We start from the raw sequence: 24885 nt of genomic DNA, 5'->3' as shown, positions 1-24885 counted from the left end.
AGATTTATAGTTAATACATCCATTTCTAACCAATACAATCACTTTTTTTAATGATCCTATTAGAAATCTTTATTAATCTTATAAACTATCAATATCATGTAACTATTTGCGAATATTACAATTGTACTAAGTTTTCCCGCTATATATTATTCTATGTTTATCTTATTTCAAAACAATTTCGATTATAAGAATAATCATTCTGACGTGTATTTTTAGGTAATAATCATTCTGACGTGTATTTTTAGGTAATAGAAGATTAGGAAAAATAAAAATTTCTTAAAGATGAGATCCATTAAGCACTTACTAGTGTTCAATAAGATGGCAGATTTCCGTTGGTCTTTGGGATCCTAGAATAGATTTTGACACTACAAAGATAACCAATAGGAAAGAGACTTTAGATTTATTTAAATTATTTTGTTGGATTCTTTCTGATCTACTTCGTTTATGATTTCATTCTAAAGCATATAAAGACAATTAATTTATGTTTGATAAAGTTTTGTGCAAGTACTTTACGGTTAAAAAGCAATTGTCTCTCGTACAAATCTAGGAGTCAAATTGGTCCTGAGTAATGCTCATGTCATTGTAGGCCTAAGTTGTGATGGTGAAATCTAAATTTCTTGTATTTGAAAGTTGGTAACCCCTAAACTGACCAAGAGTGATTTTTCCAATTGAATACAGTTCCCTCTTTTCAATTATGTGGTATAAGTATGAATATGCATGAAGTTTAATAAAGAAAAGGGTCTATTGAAACTTATGACGTTAAACATGTCATCGTGGTTATAAAATTATAACAAAAGGTTTAATGTTGAATATTACAAATATAGAAAAGTGTCTTTTTTTTTTCCAAATAGACTAATAAAAAAATAATGTCATATGAAAGGAAAAGAAGAAAGTAATAACCATGCAAAGAGGTTGAAATTAAGGATATAGTGAAATCTTAACTTGTAGGTTACTCAGCCTTTTCTAAGCCTGATGATAGTCGTTTCAAACAAATTTCCAAGCCGTTTGTCTTTTTAACAACTAACAAGTTAGAAGAGAGTTGGATCAGTTAACAAGAAAAGAAATCCCATTATTCACTCATATCATTTTCATGAAGGGTAACATACACCAGTGAATGTGCAAAAAACTGAGAGACATTCTCATCAAATGAAAAAACAAGGAAAAAAGAAAGAGGGGGTGAAATTGGAAGAGAACTGTTGTTACAAGGAGATGTCACTTCACCATTAAAATGTTGGAAAAAACTTGGACACAATCCCTTTCAATGGGCGGCGCTTCAAAATACATAACGAAGTTAAGTAAAAATAGATGGGGGGGAAGATCACAGAAGATAAAAGTTTTCCCCCTTTATCTAGACAAATTTTTTTATCTGGTCAAGGCCAAAAGCTTCTCTTTGTTCTCTAATTAACATTGGATTTCTCATCCTGCCTCTCCCTTTCTTGTGTAAGATTCATTAAGCTTTCTCAAACTGTATAATGCTGCTGGATCGTTTCGATATCCAGACCTTTCAGCTTCACCACTGACTCAACGTGACCCTTGAGAGTATGCAGCTCGCGAAGCCTACAACACAGAGAATGTTCCATTAAAATTCTGTTTACCAAACTCAAGACTCAAAAGTTTGTAGAATGAAATAAGTTAGTAAATACCTGGCCATCTCTGCTCTCCTCTTTGCTTGTTCGGCGATTTCAGACAGTTCCCTGTAGCTGTTCTTCTCATTGAAGAGATTTGTGGCTTCTGGTGGTTGAAGCCCATGTAAAGTTCTCTGAGCAAGTGCCCATTGAGCTTCCCTCTCTTCTTTACCATAGTCTTTCTTGGTGGTGAAAGCAGTCTGTTTTTAGGCCGAATGTCAGAAATGGCTCGTGTTTATGAAGTCACGGAAACGATTGAATTTAAAGAGGATGTCAGTTGGTCATGCGAAGAGTAAAGTATACCTTGTTATCGAGCAAGTTATTCCAAGCCTTTCCACTTAAGATGTAGCGGATGGCAAATTTCATTATGTCAAGTGGGAAGTAGAAAACAATGCTGTAAAGCCAGATGACACCAGCCCATCCCCAGCCACATCCTTTGACTCTTGCAAAAGCCCAGTTGGCATATACAGCAATTAAAGTGGCAACCTGAAGCATCCATTAATAAGTTTAGTACTACTAGCTTTCGGACCTCAAGAAAAAACAACTTCATACATGCTTAAGAACTAGAAAACAGATATCTATTTTTGGTTTTAACCAGAAGATTTTAATATTTGTCGAAGAACTCCAACACTTACCAGCTGGGCAATCATGAAAGCAATAACTAACAGCATTCCCGGGCGTTCAACGAAGGACCAGCTGCGTGAACGGGTCACAAAAATCAAAGCCTGGCTGATAATACTCACTTGCAGGTACAAAGCAGACATCATTTCTTCATCACTATTCCTAAGAGACTTAACACCAAATTTGTCCTGTGGCAAAAAATGGAAGACACCGGTAGAAATGGTCATTAGAAAAGGAACTACAAAAATATTTGGAGTAAAAGAATCATAATATGTTTAGTCCTTACCGAGAAGAAATCAGTGTCATGCATGGCCCAAAAGAAAACAACAGTCATCAGTGCCTGGTAACCTCCAAGAACAACACCAGTTGCAAAGATTTCTTTCAATTTCCAGCTATCGGGCATTGGAGATGGTTTCACTCTATCCTTTGAGATTGTCATAATGGTTCCTGGACCAAGAAATGTATGTCAGTCCTGGCAAACGAGGTAACGTGAATGCATGATTTTGTTAACAAAAGGATCTCTGTAGAAATGACATTACCGTCGTTTAGGATGGCAATGATCAAAACCATAAATGCAGAGAAGTCGTACTTCCATATCAGAGCAATAAACATGAAACCAAACTGCAGACAGGAAAAACAAGAGCAAAGAAACTCAAACCTCAAAAATTCAATGAGTTAATGTCTTTATCACATTTAATTTCCACTTAGGACATACCACAATACGGATAGTGATGGAAACTGCATATATCTGCCAAAACAAAAGTTAAACGAAATTAATGGGGCTTTTTATAAGAAAAATTAAGACGTGTCAACTGGAATAAAATATTAATGGGGAAAGATTGACTAACTGTGTAATTCTTCATCCTCTGGAAAATAGCTCTACTGGTCAACACAGCACTAATGATAACACTTAGACCTGGTTCAGTGAGCACGATATCAGAAGCACCTCGTGCTGCATCAGTAGCATCTGCAACAGCAATTCCGATATCTGCCTTCTTCAAAGCAGGAGCATCGTTGACACCATCACCAGTCATTCCCACAATGTGCTTTCTCTCTTGCAACTTTTTCACAATTTCATACTTGTGCTCTGTGCAACAAGAAAAGAAAATGATCAGTCTCTTTTCATCATCCATATTTAAGGTTTGGTAGTTGTAGATACTTCCATTAAACAAAAGATAAAATCGAAAAAGAAAATCACTCACCAGGAAATACTCCAGCAAATCCATCTGCCTTCTCGATCAATTCTTCTACTGGAAGTGAAGCAATGGCTGAATCCTTGTCTTGACCAAGTAAAGATGCTGATGGGTACATGTTTGTTCCCATTCCAAGCCTACGGCCAGTCTCCTTAGCAATAGCCAATTGATCCCCTAGAAATCAAAAACCGTAAGTTACATATACATGAACTAGCATTGCCTTGAAGGAAGAGTCTGATTCTGAGTATAGTACCAGTGATCATCTTAACATTTACACCAAGGTTGAGAGCTCTACGGATGGTCTCAGCACTATCATGCCTGGGAGGATCAAAGAGGGGTAGCAATCCTACAAATTCCCATCGGCCACCAAGGCTCTCTTTTGATTTCTCTGGTACTTCCTGCAAACAAACAAGTTAAACAACGATAAGACAGCTGCAGGGAGAGAGCATATATTCGGGCCTATACCTGCAAACTCAAAATAATCCAAATTTAGTATTACAAACCTGTCTAGCGACAGCCAATGATCTCAACCCACGCTCGGCGTATTTATCAATCATTGCGTGAACCTTTCTCTTGACATCTTCCTTAGAGTTACAAAGGTCCAAAATCTGATGCAATAGAGCAAAATTGTAATATCAGTAACAAGAGTATTACTCAAACTTATACAGTAAACCAAGGGAAAATGTAATTGAAACTGAAAACCTACCTGCTCAGGAGCTCCCTTGCTGGCACGATGCCAGTTGCCATTGTTGTCAATATATGTTAAAGCAGTTCTCTTGTCCACTGGATTGAAGGGCAAGAAATGCACCTCCCTGATACCAGCTCGTGCCTAGAAATCAAAATAGGTTAAGCATGAAATTTCATTGTAAAGTTAATTTAAGCATGAAAATTTACATTTTAAAGTTAGTCCACATAGATGAGAAACTGCAAAAGGAAAAGAGATGTACCTCCTTTGGATCTGCAAGCATTCCGACCATGCAAGCATCAATTGCATCCTGATTTTCTACTCTAGAGGCCCTTGCGGCAAGGAGGAGCACGTGCTCTTTATCTACTCCCTTTGCAAACACCTCAACCAAGTTTTTGTCAACACTCAACTTGTTAAGAGTCAAGGTACCAGTCTTGTCACTGCACAGCACATCCATTCCAGCCATCTCTTCAATTGCAGTCATTCTCTTAGTGATGGCACCTTGCTGGGAGAGCCTATGTGATCCAATAGCCATAGTGACTGACAACACAGTTGGCATAGCAATGGGAATGCCTCCAATCAAGAGCACCAACAGATTGTCAATTCCATCCCTGTACTTCCTGTGCTGAATTGGGTACATGACTATAATCTCAACGAGCATACCAACAGCAATTGAACAGATACAAAAGTTTCCGATGGAAGTTAGCACTTTCTGGAAATGCCCAACATTGTTGGTGCTGTCAACAAGATGTGCTGCCTTCCCGAAGAAAGTGTGAACTCCAGTAGCAATAACTACAGCTTCAAGTTCACCTTGTTTGCAGGTTGAGCCAGAGAAAACTTCATCCCCAGGATTCTTGGTCACAGGAAGAGATTCTCCAGTAAGAGCAGATTGATCAACCTTTAAAGGATCACCTTCAAGAAGACGAGCATCAGCAGGAATGATGTCTCCCAATTTGACACTAATAATATCCCCTGGAACCAGAATAGCGGCTTCCTGTTCACTCCAGCGCCCATCTCTAAGCACCTACGGTCAAACAGATAATTTAGAATGGGAAGCACTAGTATTTCATTTAAAAAAAAAACGTGCATATTCAATCAGATTTGCTAGTTTGATACCTTCGTTTTGGGAGCAAGTCCAGCCATAAGAGCTGCAGCAGCATTTCCAGCATTGTTTTCTTCAATAAAACTGATAGTTGAATTGATCACCAGCAAACAAATGATACCAATAAAGTCTTGCCAATCCGGGGGCTTTCCATTTCCATTAGCCAGTGCAATTGCCATGATAGCAGCAGCTTCCATGACCCATGAGAGAGGATTCCACATAAACCCAAGGAACTTGAGTAATTTGCTTTCGTTTTTCTCTTCCAACTTGTTGGGTCCAAAGATTTGAAGCCTGTTGGCTCCTTCGTCGGCACTCAGACCCTCGCGGGTACATTTCAGCTGTTCAAACACTTCTTCAATGGGGATTTTCTCCTGCAATTTCAAGAAGATAAAACAGCCGATTAGCAAAATTAGCCTACTCATTCATCTTCAAATTGTTTTTTACATCACAATTAATAAAAACCTAGTCACATTTTTAGTTCAATCCATAAAATGAAAAAGGCCATATATTATAACTATTTCACTGTGTACAAACTTTAGCTAGACAAAATTTCATATGTAGGTTAGCTTTGAAAGTTAAGCTGAACTAAGTGTAGTGGCTAAAACACATCCAAGTCCATAAACTAGGTCCATCTGATGATGTGATATCACCCAATTTTGATAGTTAAGAGCATAAAAAACATACAGAGGACAAAAACTGACATTACCTTTTGCATAACAAATTTTGTGTATTCCTATTCCATCCAGATTTTAGTATTTGATGTTCCAAAATGAAATAAGAAAATAAAAAGTCCAAGGCTCCATCTTTATCATATAGGAAAAAGAACTGAAAAAGGGAAACAAAAAGTCCCAGGTCTAATCACTTTCAATAGATATATGTCCCTGCTCCTAAATACATAAAGCAACACTATATCATCATTACCCAAACAAAAAAAATGTCATTAGTTAAGTAGGTACTGATAAAATATTATTATAGTGGTTTCAATGTATTGCTATTTTATATTTCTTTTGGCTAACTACCTTGATTCTTATTTTATTTATTTTTAATTGATAAGTATCCTTTTCTATACCTGTAATTCACATGAATAATTCAAAAAGTCATATGGATGTGTGAGTCATTTAAGTTGACTTTCCACTATGTGGGTCCCAAAATAAGTGGACCCCAAAAAATGGAGCTCCCAACCCTCAGACAATGGCCTTGGATTAACAACCAATCACAGAAGCACAACATGAAGGGATAATGAGCCACGCGCTTTCCACATGGAGCACCATCGCGTGGGATTCACGCGCTAGAATATGGGCCCGCAACCCATTGTCTCCGCCTACTTTAACGGGGCATCTTTGAAATTAATGCCAAGTTGAGGGGTAAACATATTAAGTTTGTTTTATTTAATAGTAATAACAGCGGAATCCAAGAAAAGCTGTCAGTAGTCAATAGTCAGAACCATTATTTAAGGAAAAAGTAGGCAGAAAAAATGGAAAATGTGAAAAAGAAATCAGATAAGTTAGAGCCGTTAATAAGGTTGAAATTCCCAAATCACAACTATCCACACCAAGTGCAGGGTACCACGGAAAAAGTACAAAAGAAAATTCCCTCGAATATAAATCAGACAGAAACTTTCACTAAAAGACATGGTTTAACCTATAAACCACATTTAGAAATCCCCCCATCCCCTCCCTCAAAAATAAACAATACATCTAAAAATATTTATACAAGATTTTTTACCCTTCACTCCCAATCTATTTCAATTTGATTAACCGCTGGAACCTTGTTTAAAACAATATTCCTTTTCAACACATAATATTTTTTATTTATACTTATAGTGAAAAAAATGAAGTTTATTACTTGTGGTTTCCTTCTTAGTTTCAATTGAATTGATCTAAGCATCAGAGTCAAGAATTGAGGAGTTTTTATTGGGAAAAGGGTATTAAAATTCATTTTCTCCTCTTACTTGCAAAAGTGTTCCACTAACAGAAATGATAATGATTGGTCAGGAAAATGTGGGGAAAACGGAACCGTAGAATCAGATGCTCGAATTTATTTCACTTTTTTATTGGGGGCATAAAACGAATCTGATTTCTCTTATTGAGGATATAAAGGTAATTTGAATTTATTATTTCTTGTTTATATTTCTGTATTTATTTATCGTGCTGTGACAGATCATGCTAACTAACAAACACGTGAAAGAAGATTGAAGGAATAAGTTATCTTTTTGTGAACATAATTAATAAAGGAAAATGGCAAAAACTTTAACAATCTTCACATATAGCCTTAAAATTTTACACAATCTTTTTTTGGCCTTTTCTTTTAACTTTATATATGTATGAGCATGTGAACATATATGTCATTTAACTTAAGAAAAAATGATGATAACGGATCTTGTATAACCTACTCCCACCGTTTCAATTTATGTGAATATGTTTGATTGGACACGGAGTTTAAGAAAAAAATGAAGACTTTTGGAATTTGTGCTCCTAAACAAATCAAAAGGGGGCCCACAGTATTTGCGTGATTATAAAAGCTTCTCATTAAGGGTTAAATTGTAAGTTTAGACAAAATTGTTTGCAAATTTAGAAAGTGGTCATTCTTTTTGGAACGAACCAAAAAAGAAATAAGTTTATATAAACTGGAACAGAGGTAGTACATATATACCAAAACAAAATAATTTATGCTAACCTCAATTTCAAATTGGGCTTCTTAATTCAACTATATATCCAGGAAAATTCAGAACGAAACAAATTTTATCTTATTAAATAATAAAAGTTCTGTCAATATACAACAAGATGCAAATAACATATTCAAAAATAATTAAAGCAATAACTAAAACTTTTAGTCTATGAAGTCCGACTTTGTTTGAAATAAACCATAATATTCCATAATTAACATTATTTGGTTCGACCACCGTTATTAAAATACAGTATTACATAAGCATATGTATACAGGCATGATCTATATATATATACACACACAGATCCATATACACACATGTGAAAGTGTGTCTACGCATACAAATTCTATACATTCACACACAAAAGACAGACACTTACTATGCATATGGAGTATATACTGAAAATTTAGAGAAGAAATAAAATCGATGGACGAGCGAATAAAGAGCTTTCATTTTTTTTATTAGTAGAACAAAGTTAAAAATTTTAGCAAGGCAATATAATAAAGGTTACTTCAGTAAAACTTGTTTACTTGTAAGGAAAAAGTAAACAAAAGCATGCCATACTCGAAAGCAAAGTATCTCATTCCTCATTTCATTTAATTTGACTTTTTTTCAAAGGAGCCAAACAAAAGATCAGTCTAATCATAGTCCATCGAAATTATTAATAAAAAAAACACAAGGAAAGAAAAAGAAGAAAATCAAAATTAGGATTTCCTCAATTTCGTATCCTTTATTTTACTTTATTTTCCTTTTCCTTTTCCTTTTCCATTTGAAAATTGAGATCGCTAGAGCAATATTTATAACCAAATGGAATAAAAAAGGGGGGGAAAGTTATTCAAGGAAAAAACCAGTATAGCAAAGATGAAAAATAAACGAAAACAGTAGAAGAAAATAAGTGGGTTTACCAGATCAACAGTCTCATTTTTTATCTCTTCGAGGCTGATAGCTTTTGCCATCTCTGCTCCAGGGGAAAATCAAACCAACGACGAAACACCAAAAGAAAACGATTGATTGATTCAAATCACACGGTATAAATCATTGAACGGTAGAATTTTTTGGATGTTTTTTTCAGAAACCCCAAAATGAGATTTGGGGATTAAGGGAAATGGAACGGCGGAAGGGCAACAAACAGAGGTTTATGATTTTTGCCTCTGTGTTTTTTTTGCGATTGTCTTTGTAGAGAGAAATTGTGAGGTATAAGGCTTGGGCCTGAGACTCCCTTTATATACTGGACACTCCAGCAGTGTAAACACACCTCACCAGCTATTGCCTATTGCCTCGACCATGATATAATAATAATACTACCCCACTAGTGCCTCTCCAAAAAAGAAAAAAAACCTTCTCTGACTTTTATTTTATTTTATATTTTCCTTTTCTAAACGATATTCTTTTAAAAATTTAATAGGGGAAGAGAGAGGGAAAAAAGAAGAGAGAGTTATCCTTGAATTAAATGAGTGTTTTTTAAAAAAGAAATTATAGTCCGAGTATAGAATAATGGAATCAAATGAGAATTTCTTTTAAAATTATTGGGCTGACTTTGGATCACTATTTCATATAAATACGGATCCGATAATTAACTATATTGTGCAAGAAAGAAATAAGTTCATATTGGATTAACTTAAATAACACTCTTATCGTGTGCAATACTTGAAACCAACAAATTTTCTAATTATCGGGATCTTCCATCCTTATTCAGAGGTTTTAGAGCTCGAGACTATTTTTTTTTTTTATAGAAAACATTTTACTCCTCTTACTGAACTTACTCGAACTAATCTGAATTAATCTAATCAATAGGTTTTTGATACCAAATGATGAATAGAAAAACAAAAGAAATGTTGCTTGCAAAATTTGATTTTCTAGATTTTCCATTTTATTATTTTGTTCTAGTCCCATAATTGGATTACATAGTATAAGAATCTTACGTAAGTATACGAATCTATTATATAGTATTTGATGAATTTATACTTCTATATATGCAATTAAATATATTCTTTTCCAATATTCTATTTTATGGAAATTAGTTTATCATTATCTCATTTTTAAGGAACGTAACTAACATTCTAACAATATTACCAAAGGCCATCATGGAGTTGGCTAGAGCATTTAATTGGGAAATGTCGGGAATAAAAGATTAATATATTTGCCTAATATTCTAATTTATGTATATTTTTACAAGAATACTTCGTAAAAGGAAATAGACAAATGTTTAGTGTTGTGACAAGTAGATTTGTTTGAAGTAAAAAGATAAAGAAATCCACTTGCAATTATTCCATATTAAATGGAAACATATAAATATTACCTCTAATCGAAAATCAATCAATTGACATACGATATCCTCAAAATATTGATAACTAAAAACAATTTTGGAATTTAATTTATATTATTAGTGTAATTGTTTTTGCACGTTCAAGTTACTCAAATAATATTTACTGGTCAATCTCTTAAAAAAATAAATTTATAATCTTGAAAAATAAGACATATTACTTATTAAACTCATAATCGTGTTTTTCTTTTTGTTCTCTTTCTTCTTAACTATGATTGTCTGTGATTAAGCATAGATGCATTGGAGTGCCAACCAGTTCAATCCTCACAAACGCCGTCCAATTTGGATTGCTAGTGTGGTGGCCCCACATATTAAAAATTACATAACGTAAAGACCAAAATACCCCTACGGATTCTTTACTCAACCTGGCATTCTCCCATCTTGCGTTATTTATGGCTGACTGACTGTTAGCTCTGTCCAAGAATTGCATCATTTTGGAGGCACTTATTCAGGCAGTTATTTTGTTTTATTCTTTCATTTTCCGTTTCCTTTTTATTTCCAGTTATTACTCAATTCCCGATTTACCATCAGTTATACGGCGGAAGCAAGTAGCAAAAATGGTATAGTAATATACTCCTTATTTCTCAGTTTTATTTATGTATACGGTTAAAATCGGGCCGACGCCCCGATTTTCGATAAGGTAAATCAAGCAAGTGATGTGATGATAAGGAGTCGGAATCGAGGCAAGGGTCTCATCAAGACAAGGTACGGGGGCATAACGCCCGCCTTCGAGAATATCGGGGGCCCGTGATCGGTCCAAATCCCAAAAGACTTCAGAGAGCATTATCGGGCTACCGAACACGATTAACAGAGGGCTGTGATATCCTTGACCAGCCAGATATCACGGCGTAGATCTCGGCACGTACCGACGAAAATCCAGTGATTAGTTAAATGGAAGATTTTTTACCTTTTATGGAATTGTACCTAGAGTAGGACTCTCATACTATATAAAGGAGGGTCTAATTGTTCATTGAACACATTGTAACACACATATCAAAGCAATATACTATTATTTTTCTGTTATTCAAAGTTCTTACACTTGTTGATTAGTGTTCCATTACTATAAGTCTGGGATCGAGGACGGATATCTCATTGAGGCTGCTGTCGAGTCCAGAATCATCCACTTCCCCTTGTTTTCGAGTGGTTAGATAATTTATTACATCTTTTATCTGTTCAATCTAGCAATATTTACCGTTTGTATTGAATTAATCCACATATCTTGAAAATCACCAACAAATTTAATTGTTATCCGTTTTTAGGATAAACAGTTTGGCGTGTATCGTGGGGCTAAGAATAATAATGGCAATTTGATACAAATCTCCATAACACACCCTATTTTACACTTATTCTTTTAAGTGTTTTTAATTTCAGGTCTAAGTTTAAAATGTCGAACTCCTAATCTGCTCCTCTGAACGTGGATGCTGAGTCTCGCCACCATGGCGAGAACACCAATATGGCACTCAGTAACGAGGTACCCCCTGTCGACCCCAACAGAGTTCCGTCCGCGGACCCGATCGACGCTAACTCACATGTGGCCATCAATGATAATTTGCCTACCAATTATGAGAACAGCATCCGCGGGGGAGTCCATTCGGTATCCCAAAATACACACGACGGTGAAGGTGATGGAATCAACTTGCGAATAATCTTTGAAATGTTGCAGGCTCAATAACCAGTGATAGCCCAGTTGCAGAATCAGAGCCGCCCCCCAGCAAAGTCGAGCCCGAACTATCCCGGGAGAATGCTCGCAAAAACGAACCGATCGTAGAAAGGTCGAGTGAATCCGAACCCGGGACCAAACCCGAGATCATAAAGATGCTTAAGGAACTGACAAAACGGGTAGAATCGGGAGGAAAAAAAAATCGAAGCCAATGAAAAAAAGGTGGAAACCTACAATTCCAGGGTCGACCAAATCCCAAGAGTACCACCGATATTGAAGGGCATGAATTACAAGAATTTTGTTCAAAAACCTTTTCCTTCCGAGTGCAGCTCCGAATCCAATCCCAAAGAAGTTCTGCATGCCTGAGATTCTTAAGTACAACTGAACAACTGGCCCAAATGAGCATGTGGCCTCCTATACGTGCGCCATCAAAGGGAACTACTTGGAGGATGATGAGATCGAGTCTGTCATGTTGAAAACGTTTGGGGAAACTTTGTCAAAGGGAGTTATAATATGGTATCACAACTTACCCCCTAATTCTATTGACTCATTTTCTATGCTTGCAGACTCCTACGTGAAAGCAAACGTCGGAGCCATCAAGGTCGAGACCAGAAAGTCTGACCTTTTCAAAGTGAAACAGAGAGATAATGAGATGCTCAGTAAATTCGTCTCCCGATTTCAAATAGAACGAATGGACTTGTCTCTGATCGCTGATGATTGGGCCGTTCATGCCTTCACCCAAGGACTCGATACTCGAAGCTCATTGGCTTCACAGCAGTTGAAGCAAAATCTGATAGAATATCTGGCGGTAACTTGGGCCGACATCAATAACTGGTACCAATAAAAACTCAGGGTCGAAGATAATCAGCTTGGGGCCCCTTCTGGGTCTGTTTACCGCGTCAGAGCTGGTGACATATCCAAAAGAGACATTGATCATGAACCGAGATTGAATAGGTATATGTATCAACCATACAATAGAGATCGAAGAGGTAATGGATCTGGACGAAGCCCTGTGAAAAGTGAAAGGAAAAGCGACCAAAGTCAAAATAGCGGGGGTCTCATGAGCAAAAGCGGTTTTGATAGATTCGTCGTACCTAAGGAAGTGCCAAGGCTATCGGAATACAACTTCAACGTCAACGCTGTTGACATCGTATCTGCCATCGGACGCATCAAAGATACGAAGTGGCCTTGACGTCTACAGTCTGATTCTGCTCAAAGGGACCCCAACCTAATATGCAAATATCATGGCACTCACAGCCACAGAACTAAAGAGTGCCGACAACTAAGAGAGGAAGCAGCCCGGTTATTCAACAGCGGACACCTTCGGGAGTTCCTGAGCGATCGAGCCAAACATCACTTCAGGAATAGGGACTCCAATAAGCAAACCGAGCAGGAGGAACCTCAGCACATCGTCAATATGATCATTGGTGGGGTCGACATCCCCTAAGGACCGATGCTAAAATGCACTAAAGTGTCCATCACAAGGGAAAAATGGACTCGGGATTACATGCCAGAAGGAACCGTATCTTTCAATGACGAGGATGCTAAAGGCATCGTACAACCGCACAATGATGCACTGGTAATATCTGTACTCATAAATAAATCTCGAGTTAAGCGTGTGTTAATTGATTCAGATAGCTCGGCCAATATCATCAAATTGAGGGTCATAGAAAGCTGGGTCTACAAGACCAAATTGTGCCTACAGTCCGAGTTCTAAACGGATTCAACATGGCATGTGAGACCACTAAAGAGGAGATAATACTACCGGTGAACACCGTCGGAACCGTTCAAAAAGCAAAGTTCTACGTGATCGAAGGAGATATGAGATACAATTCTCTGTTTGGGAGTCCATGGATTCACAACATGAGGGCAGTGCCCTCGACACTGCACCAGGTGTTGAAATTCCCAACACCAGGAGAGATTAAAATAATTTATGGAGAACAACCGACTGCAAAGGAGATGTTCGCGATCGACGAGGTGGTCACGATATACGCACTTTCGACACCAAAGGATCTGAGCTCGGTCACCAAGGAAGAGACCAAATAGTAATTACTGACACCGGCCCCGACCGAACCAGAAAAGCAGGGGACTGGTGAGGACAACGACTACGGAGTTCCCAGGTATTTCATAGCCCCTGACGATTCCGATGCCACCAAATCAACGATCGAGGAACTGGAGCAAGTCATATTGATTGAACACCTGGCCGATCGTAAGGTATACCTGGGCACGAGGTTAAGTCCCGAGCTTAGGAAAAAACTCATTAAATTCCTTATAGTTAACATAGATTATTTTACTTGGTCCCACTTTGACATGACAAGGATCCCACCGGAAATAACTACTCACAAGTTGAGCCTGGATCTGAAGTTCCACCCGGTCATCAGAAAAGGAGGCCCCAGTCCGAAGTCAAGCATGCATTCATCAAAGACGAGGTATCTAAACTCCTTAAAATAAGATCCATTCAGGAAGTCAAGTACCCGAATTGATTAGCAAACGTAGTAGTAGTCCCTAAAAAGGGGAATAAATTAAAAATATATGTAGACTACAAATACTTGAACAAGGCATGCCCTAAGGACTCTTTTCCTTTTCCCAACATCGATTGCATGATCGATGCGACAGCCGACCACGAGATCTTTAGCTTTCTCGATGCCTATTTCGGGTACAACCAAATTCGAATGGACCCGGGTTACCAGGAAAAATGTCCTTCATCACTAAATACGACACATATTGTTATAACATAATGCCATTCAGACTAAAAAATGCTGGTGCTACTTACGAACGCCTAGTAAATCGGATGTTCGAAGGGAAAATAGGAAAATCAATGGAGGTTTACATTGATGATATGTTAGTTAAGTCCCTGCGAGCAGAGGACCATTTGAAACATTTGCAGGAAACCTTCAACATATTGAAGAAATACAATATGAAGCTGAACCCAGAGAAATATGCATTCGGATTCGGGTCTAGGAAATTTCTTGGATTCATGGTGTCTAACGGAGAATCGAGATCAATCCTGATAAAATCAAGGCCATATAGGACATTACCGTGGTAGACAATGTCAAGGTCGTTCAAAGGTTAACCGTGCGCATAGACGCCTTGGGTCGATTTATTTCAAGGTCCTCCTACAAGAGCCATCGGGTCTTCTCGTTATTGAAGAAGAAGAATAACTTCTCATGGACCCCTAAGTGCCAACAAGCTCTGGAAGAAGTCAAGTGGTACCTTTCAAGTCCTCCTTTTCTTCATACTCCGAAGGCAGACGAGCAGTTGTACCTGTACTTAGCGGTATTCGAGATAGCGGTAAGTGGAGTCCTAGTCCGAGAAGAAGAAGGTACGCAATTGCCTATCTATTATGTTAGCAAGACTCTAGGCGGTAAGTGGAGTCCTAGTCCGACTTCACACTAGCCCTAATACTTGAGGTCGAAAGGGAATTGTTTTTGAACTCAAGGACTTCCTTCGGAATCTCGACCCTCTTTACGGACGTTGCCTCGAACAACAAAGGGTCCAAACTTGGCATCGTGTTGAAACCACCGACGGGTAATCTAGTTAGGCAATCAATTAGAATTGTAAAATTGACTAACAACGAGGCCGAGTATGAGGCCATGATTGCAGGTCTCGAACTAGCTAAAAGCTTGGGGCTGAGGTGATCGAAGCTAAGTGCGATTCCCTCCTTGTGGAAAACCAAGTCAATGGGACGTTCGAAGTTAAATAGGAACGAATGCAAATGTACCTGGATAAACTACAGGTAACGCTACATCGGTTCAAGAAGCGGACCTTGCAACATATACCTCGGGACCAAAACAACGAAGCCGATGCTCTTGCTAACTTGGGATCGTCGGTTGATAAAGATGAATTCAGCTCGGGAATGGTCGTACAACTCATAAAATCGGTAGTTGAAGAAGGCCACGCCGATATAAACTCGACAAGCTTAACCTGGGACTGGAGAAATAAGTACATAGATTACTTGAAGACCGGAAAGCTGCCCTCGAATCCTAAAGAATCGATTGCTCTGCGCACAAAGGCGGCCAAGTTCAGCATGTCCAAAGACAACACCCTATTTAGGAGAATGTTTGATGGCCCGCACGCCATATGTTTGGGACCAGGAGATACCGAATATATTTTGAGGGAAGTTCACGAAGGCTCCTACGGGAACCATTCGGGTACATAATCGTTGGTTCGTAAGATAATTAGAGCCGACTACTAGTGTATCGACATATAGAAAGATGCAAAGGAGTTCGTGCGAAAATGCGACGGGTGTCAGAGGCATGCACCGATGATTCATTAGCCCGGGGAGCTACTACATTCGGTCTTGTCACCCTGGCTATTCATGAAAAGGGAAATAGACATCGTCGGTCCCCTACCATGGGCATCCGGTAAGGCTCAATTTATATTATTTATAATTGACTATTTTTCTAAATGGGTGGAAGCCCAAGCATTTGAGAAATTCAGAGAGAAAGAAGTTATTGATTTTATTTGGGACCACATAATATGCCGGTTTTGAATACCGGCTGAGATAGTGTGCGACAATGGGAAGCAGTTCATCGGCAGTAAGGTGGGTAAATATTTCGAGGACCATAAGATCAAAAGGATCCTATCAACATCCTATAACCCTAGTGGGAACTGGCAGTTGGAGTCTACGAACAAAACCATACTCCAAAATTTTAAGAAGAGGTTGACCGACGCTAAAGCAAAATGGAAGAAATATTTGCCTGATGTCCTGTGGGCGTATCGTACCACCTCAAAATCTAGTACCAGGGCAACCCCGTTCTCGTTGGACTACGGGGTCGAAGTGCTAATACTGGTCGAAGTAGAAGAACTGAGTCTCAGGTTTCGATATGCGACCGAAGAGTCAAACGATGAGGTCATGAGCACGAGCCTGGAACTATTGGACGAAAGGCACGAAGCCATCCTCGTCCGGTTGGCTGCCCAAAAATAACGGATCGAAAGGTATTATAACCGGAGAGCCAACCTCTGACACTTCAATATCAGGGACCTGGTGTTAAGAAAGGTGACATTGAACACCTGGAACCCGAACGTAGGGAAGCTGGGACCAAATTGGGAAGGTCCATATCGAATTATTGAGATCACAGGCAAATGATCATACAAACTCGAAGTAGTGAACGGTGAGCGACTACCAAACAACTAGAACGTAACCTATTTAAAATGATACTACTAATAAGGTATGACCCCATTCATTCCTTTCTTTACATATATTACGAATTGGACTGACCCTTGCAGGCAACAGCCAAAGAATGATGCGGCTTTTAGGCCTGAAAGCATGCGTTACACTCCTTTTCTCATGAACCGGTTTTATCCCAAATGGATTTTCCGGCAAGGGTTTTAATAGGGCAGTGATAGATCGTGCTAAATTAGAATTGAAGACCGGTTATGAACCAGAGTCGAGGATCACATCAACAGTATACGGTCCCTCTCTATAATTGGTCTCGAATGCTAGGGGCCATCACCCTCGGATAATGATTTTATCAAGGAAGAAAACTTTATGCTTGAATAGTCTAGGTTCGGTGGATAGGATTTATTGTAAGGGCCAAATGGTCAAATGAACTGTACTCACATAGATCACTTGATCCACCCCCACTCGGGGACTGTCGTCCTAGGCAAGCCCGTACGGTTCGGGCATCGAAGCCGGGTACAAAGCCTATTAGGAAAAACCTGAACTTAAAAGGCTACGACCATCTTAGAAACGGCTCGGAGACGTCCGAAGCCCGTAACCAAAATGTAAGGCCTTCAAAAATTCCAAACCAATTCAAAGGCTACCCTCAGCAAAATTTTAATCTAAGAACATCTAAGTAAGTACTTTGGGGGAAAGCTTCCGTTCATACCAAGCCCCCATGAGATTTAAACAAAATTACATCGAGAACGAGCCTTGTTTGAACCTCCGAACAAGACCCTATTACTATGATTTATTCCATGCAATTTGAAATCTTTGCAATCATAAAGAAGGAGCCGAAAGAAACAAATTCGAAAATTACCAAAGGGAAAAAATCCTTATATATGAATATTCTGATAAATATATTTACAAAGGCCAAACGGTCTCAACAAAATATACATAAATACAAAAACAAAGAAAACTCTACAAGGCACCTAAGCCTGATCGCCGGAGCCCGCCTCGTCGCCAGTGCCATCGGGATCTTCTTAGTCCTCAGGTTCGCCGGAGCCCTCAGAGCCTACCTTGTCCTTGGGATCATCCAACTTCTCGGCCTCGACCTCGAGCCTCTTAGCATTTTCGATCTCAGCCAACAGGTCAAAACCCTGGGCATGAACCTCCTCGAGAGCCTCTCTTCGGGATTGCCACTTCACGTACTCGACAGTGACTTTCAGGCAGTCCTGGGACGTCTCAGCATCAGTTCTGTACTGGGCCACCATCTCTTCAGCATCGGCCCTAGTTGTTTTCCTCACTGACTTAACTATTTTAAAGGCATCCAGTTCAGCGACAGTCGAGCCTAGTTGAGACTAGAGGTCTTCGATGTTTTTAGGAACGGGCCTCAACTTTCTCCCCTGCCACTCAAAGTTGGGCCTCCGCCAAGGTCAGCTGCTCCCAGACAGTCTCCTTCTATGAAGCTAATCAGTCCAGTTTTGCCCTTCCACTCTTCGACTATGGCCACGACCTCGTTCATCTCGGCTCGAAGCTGGTCAATCCGGTCAAGTTTTTGCTGGACCTGCGAGTTTTAACTGTTAGTCGCAATGTCTAACTCGTCATCACTAACTTCAAAGATATTTACCTGTTCCACCAGGTCGGCATGTTCCTTCTGAGTTGCGTCTAACTCAGCCCGGATATTCTTGACTTCTCCTTCGTGTTGCTCGCCGAGAAGCTTATACATGTCCCTATTCTTAACAAGCTCTTTGACCTCAGCCTCGAGTTGGCTAAGCTCAGCCCGGTACTGGAGAAAGGTTTCATGGTGGAGTACCGAGGCTTGGAAAAATATGAAAAAGAAAGGCATTAGAGTTATCAAAAACTAAATTCAAAGATAAAGAATGTAATAACACCTTACCCGGTTCAGCACCTGTTGGGCCTTATTAAACAAGCATGGCGCATCCACCTCATTCATTTTCGCCTAGTCTTCTTCAGTTACCAAGCATCGGAGGTAGCTAGCTATCCCGACAGGGGCGGAAAGAACCCGGGCATCCTCCGGGATGGTGATAACAACTAATCGCTTCTGGCCAGGATCCATGATCGTAGCGGGGAACCGACTGATCAACCTTGGCCTCGAGTTCGGCCCACCGATCTCCGAGGATGGACTTTTCCTCGGCACCTCTAGGTCGCCCAACTCGGAGAAGTCTTCCAGGGCAGTTGAGTCCACACCATCAAAGAAGCAGCAGATGGGATCGTCCGCTCCATGCACCCTTCGTTGGATCGCTCCTTCGTCGCTCGGGCTTCATCGAACATGGACTCTATAAACGAGGGCGATCCCGAAATTTCTATAACATTTGGCGGGGCGGAGCTGGCATCTCGAGAGGTCTCGGCCCTCACCTCTGCACCAGCCTCATGAACTTGAGGGGGATTAGCCTCAGTTGTTTCCCCTCAGCTATCACCTGTTCCTCGGGGATAGACGACTCACAATCCACAAAAATTTTATCCTCCTCGGGCTCGTCCCTGAGCTGGTAGAGTAAGTCCGAGTCAAGCAATCGGGATCTGGAGTTTTCCTTTGGATCACGAGCCAACCTTTTTCTCAGTTTCTTTTTCTCCGAGCTCGGGAAACTCGGAGCCTCCTCCTTTTCTTCTCTCATGCTACGGCTCCAGACTGCACCGAAGCAGAAGAATCAGCGGGCAGGTCTTCCCCCCTATCAAGGGCCTAAGCTCGATGGTCTTAGGCAAGCATGCAAAAAAGAGAAGAGAAGCAATGAAAAGATAGGGTTGAAAAAGAAAGTCTATTGATACTTATTCAGGAAAAGAAATCTTACTGTGAGAACGGGCCTCCCAGCGGCATTTGAGAGCTCGTGCCATGAGCGCTCGACATAAGGCATCTGCGAACAAATGCCCTCGATCCACTCCTTGAGCCGAGGAATGGCATTTGGTGATCGAGCGAGGGTTGCACCATAACAAATACCAATAAGAAAAAGGAAGATAAAACATAAAATCGACATTTAAAAGGGAGTTATACTTATGTGATACGTTCCAATTCTCGGGGAATGGCCTCCACTCGGCAGGGATCAAGTTCGCGGTCCTCGCCCGGATAAAGCGTCCCTGCCAGCCCCGATCCCGATCCTCGTCGATACTTGAAAATGGCGCTTTGTTGGCCCGGCGTACAAGCTTTATCAATCCCCCCGGAAGATTCTGGGACTATACAAGCGGAGTAGATGATCGATGGTGAACGTGCAAGAGTCGATTTTGTTCAAAAAGAATCGGAGGAGAATCATGATCCTCCACAGCGATGGGTGGAACTGGTCGAGGCATACTTCATACCTCCTACATAAGTCCAAGATGATCGGGCCACCGGGCCCAATGTAAAGGGATAAGTGTAAACACTCAGATATTCCTCAACATGGGTAGTAATGTCGTCATCAGGCCTAGGAATCACTACATCTTATCTGTCCAGCCACAGTCCTTTCGAACCACAAGAAGAACGAAGGTAAGAATATTGAAGAATGAAGGAAGGCAATGATATCTTTAAGGATCGAAGGTAGAAGCTTGGTCAAAAGTAAAAAGTGAACGGATGAAGGAGTATTTATAGAGGCCGCCGTTTCGCATCTAGGAATGACCTGCCGATGGCTGACACGCGTTTGGGGTCATTATGACGCGACTGATGGGACATTTTAGTTTCATTGTTGTTTTGTGTCACGACGTGTTGAAGAAGGGGTCGAAGAACTCATGTCGTTCCCGTAAAACTTACTCTTCGAGAAACGAGGGGACTATCTGTATACGGGTGAAGTCGGGCCTATGAGATACCCCGGTTTCCGATAAGGTAAATCAAGTAAGAGACGTGATGATAAGGAGCCGTAATCGAGGCAAGGGTCTCATTGAGATAGGGTCCGAGGGCACGACACCCGCCTTCGGGAATATCGAGGCCATGACCCCGGGATTGGTCCAAATCCCAAAAGATTTCAGAAAGCATTATCGGGCAATCGAACACGATTAACAGAGTGTCGTGATATCCGTGACTAGTCGGATATCACATCGTAGATCTCAGCACGTACCGGCAGAAATCCGGTGATTAGTTAAATGGAAGATTTTTTACCTTTTATGGAATTGTACCTAGGGTAAGATTCTCCTACTATATAAAGGAGGTCCGATTATTCATTGAACACATTGTAACACGCATACTAAGGCAATATACTATTATTTTTCTGTTATTCAAAGTTCTTACACTTGTTGATCAGTGTTCCATTACTATAAGTCTGGGATCGAGGACGCATATATCATTGAGGCTGTCGTTGTGTCCAGAATCATCCCTTCCCCCCTTGTTTTCGAGTAGTTAGACAATTTATTACATCTTTTATTTGTTTAATCTAGCAATATTTATCGTTTGTATTGAATTAATCCACGTATCCTTAAAACCACAAACAAATTTAATTATTATCCGTTTTTTAGGGTAAACAATTCTATCTTTGAGGATAATTAGATTTGCTTTCTGAAATTAAAAATTGAGCCCAAAATAACATATTCTTAGGCTCTGTGTTTCCGCGTAAACAAATAAGTAGATAGGGTCAAAATGTGGTAACTTTCTTCTTCTTAATTTTGATTTTAAGTAAGACGCATTGTAACGTACTATCAATTACTTAATATGTCAAATTACCTATTATGGTAGGTCGACTTGACATAATAATGTAAAAAGAAAAAAAAATTAATAATATAATATTTTTTATATCGTCAATACACACAACATAAACTCTTTTATTTTTGCTTCTATTGAATTGGTATCTCATTCTAACCTGACAAATTGTAATTTCGAGTCTTTTTTTTAAATTCCTTTTCATTATGGGGGAAACAATAGAATCGTGAGAAGATTAGTATTTGTAACTTCATCGTACATCCATTAGGGTTTGAAATTCAAATTTTACTTTAAAATCTTTTATTTTCTCTTTTTTCTTTTTCCCTCCCCTTATTCACGAGCTAACGCTCCTCTTATTGAAAAAAAAAATTAGAAGATTGAAACATACGACAAGAGGGTTGCTCAGATGGTCAGTAGAGTCAGAAATATCTGAGATTTGGCATTAACTCTTTGATAGTTTACAAATCCACAGGCATGACACACAAGACGAATCGATAATGCTAGGGAACCGTTATATTAGGTTTACACTATAAATATTCCCTTTCTCCCTCGTTTGTAGCCCATTCCAATTCATGCACTCATGTTGTGACTATTCTGAAATTGCTAATGTTCTCTTCCTTGAATTATCACGATCAACTGCAAACTCTCTTCAGAGGATCATCAATAAGAATTATTTTTACTTATTCTTTAATGCTATTATGCTGCTTTAATCTACAATTATTAGTTTCGTTCAATTATTTTTCGTTGGCAAAGATCAATTTAATTGGATTGAAATCATTACATGTGACCTAATTTTATAAATTTAATTGATTTAGTCAATAAACCATATTTTAGGTTAAACAAGGACAAAAGAATAAGGAGGATGAGTTAAATTGTCTTAAGTGCTATAGTAGATAATTTGAGCACCTTAAATTTCAGGGTCTCAGTTAATTAACCTGGAGCTAATGAAGCCTTAAATATGTTTATTCGTAAAACGGTACAGTTGTATTTATAGTGTAGTTTATAGACAATGGAATCGATTTTATCCCAAAATGATAAATAAATTAAATAAAATACAAGACTTAGCGTTACAATCGAGATTGAATAGTAGATAGTTTGGTTTCGGGAGCAAGGCTTCTGAAGACAGTAATAGGAATAATGTTAAACAGAAAATAAATTATTATTTAGCTTGAAATAATGTGTAGCATAAGTTTTTCAGAATTTTTATGTCCAACAATGATTGTTGAAGCCACTATGTATAGCATACCTAGGGAACAAAATCCTAGGATCAAACCCCTCTTAAATAACAATAATAGAGGTCATTAATGAATATGTAACGGCAAGTCATGAATGTCAAAATTCTCTGTAACGGATGTGTATTTAATACTGAAGAATATTCTTCATTGAAGGTCATCTGGTGGCAAAACTTTATTTGCCCTCGTTGACAATATTCTCTTCAGGGTCTACCCGATGCCAACCGAAGTTGTTGCCATCGGTCTTGATTTCCACTCGCTTCGTTTTCCGTCTGTCCCCGATTTCACGTGTCACTCTGTCATTTGAGTATTTAATGTGAACCGATTTTACCCTGTACAAAATAATTGTTTAAGGTCTTGAACATATTAAATATGTGTTCATGGACATATATTCCAATTGGTTAACAGGAAAAATAAAATAGCATAATTACTTTATCAAGAACTGCAGTAGTGCAAGAATTATGGACACTCAAAAACTAAAAACTTAAAATGATGGATTAGTATCTTAGACATGATTAACTGGGATAAGAAACTTCGGATTGAATCTTGTTTCACATTCATCTAGCCCAAAATTATTGGAGCGAAGTTTCCCAGTGTCTTAGGTGCCAATTATTCTCCACGTTGAATGATTGTTTTAGACAATTAATAATATTTTATACCTATATACAGTTTTATGTAGCTTCTGCGATAGATAAGTTTGAACATCAAAGCACATGGTACGATAATTAATGAAATATAATTCTCCAAATAGAGGATAGTACTCTCTTTGACCATTTTAGGTTGTGGTATTTGACGAAAAAGAGTGCAAGAAATAAAAGAAGAGTTTTCACACACAAACTAAACATATTTAAAGTACCAAAATCACCATTATTAATTACCATCAATTGAATCGGTGGTGGTAACAGTTCCTAATATTCTTTCATATTTCTCTTCCCTCACAAAAAATGTGAACTTTTAAATGAAGTGCGTTTCAACAAGACACGTCATTAAAAATAAAATAAGAGTAATATAAAATATGACAATCTTTAACGGCAAACTAAAATGAAAAATATGTCATGTAAAACGGGAATACATTATTTTGTGAGTAAAATGTAAATTGTTACAATGAAAATTAAGCGAAGAGTTATTAATAAAAATCCACAACCACTTGGAACAATACACATGGCCGGGTATAGTCCTCCACTCAATCACCATAACATATGAAGTGACCAATATGCCCCTCTCAACCGTTGAATAAAAATGTTCATGTGATAATATACCAATTACCACCTACTCACACTTTCATGGGGTCCATATTTGTAGTAGTTAATTACTAGCTTAGTCATCCTTTTTTGAAAAAAATAAATACTACTATTTCAAATAAAACTATATATATAAGGAAAAGAAACTAGATTAGTCATCTGAACATATGGGATGTTCCAAACCTAAAAATATATTGACTTTAATCAAGTGGGACCCTCAGAAAATTGAAAGTCAGAAACTTAGTTCGTGATATTTCTCATTATTTTAGCAATAATGTTATTTTACACCCTTCATTTCCAACCAAGAGGTGGTGAGTTCGAGTCACCCCAAGAGCAAAGTGGAGAGTTCTTGGAGGGAGGGAACCGAGAGTCTATCGGAAACAGCCTCTCTACCCCAGGGTAGGGGTAAGGTCTACGTACACACTACTTTTCCCAAACCCCACTAGTAAAATTATACTGGGTTGTTGTTGTTGTTGTTGTTGTTATTTTACACATTTATCATTTTGTTGGACAAATTAGCAAGATGGGTAATCAAATTCTGAAAAAATGAAATATGAGACATTTTTCAAAATTCACAAATAATTTGATTGTAATACTAGTAATTGCAACTTGTGCATTTTGTGTTAGTAATTTCTTCTTATAAAGATTTTGTAATGCCAGTTGCTTAAACTTTCTTCCGGGAAAACTTGAGATTTTCTTGCTAATTTTTTAGTTTAACTATTTTATATCCGAAATTAATTTTGTCTATGTGAGTTTGCTCAGGCCTATTGCAAATGCAGATAAAGGAGGAGGGTTGGCGGTAGATTGACAATCAAT

At 38.7% G+C, this 24885-nt stretch overlaps 1 protein-coding gene across 1 annotated transcript; it reads right to left on the bottom strand.

Annotated features, from left to right (window-relative positions):
• Window positions 1-1048: 1048 nt before the first annotated feature.
• Window positions 1049-9188, bottom strand: LOC104086431 (plasma membrane ATPase 4). The gene is made up of 15 exons (XM_009590679.4): window positions 8800-9188; window positions 5241-5597; window positions 4387-5148; window positions 4146-4268; window positions 3943-4047; window positions 3693-3837; window positions 3449-3613; window positions 3095-3333; window positions 2962-2994; window positions 2786-2867; window positions 2533-2693; window positions 2261-2434; window positions 1929-2111; window positions 1644-1825; window positions 1049-1557 (listed from the first exon to the last, which is right to left on the bottom strand). Exons 1-15 carry the CDS (start codon window positions 8848-8850, stop codon window positions 1461-1463), a joined length of 2859 nt encoding a protein of 952 aa, XP_009588974.1. The 5' UTR covers window positions 8851-9188; the 3' UTR covers window positions 1049-1460.
• Between the last annotated feature and the right edge of the window lie 15697 nt (window positions 9189-24885).

Source organism: Nicotiana tomentosiformis, chromosome 11 (assembly GCF_000390325.3).
Source record: "Nicotiana tomentosiformis chromosome 11, ASM39032v3, whole genome shotgun sequence".
In the NCBI taxonomy this organism is placed as follows: Eukaryota; Viridiplantae; Streptophyta; class Magnoliopsida; order Solanales; family Solanaceae; genus Nicotiana; species Nicotiana tomentosiformis.
This window is presented reverse-complemented; position numbering and strand designations above follow the sequence as displayed.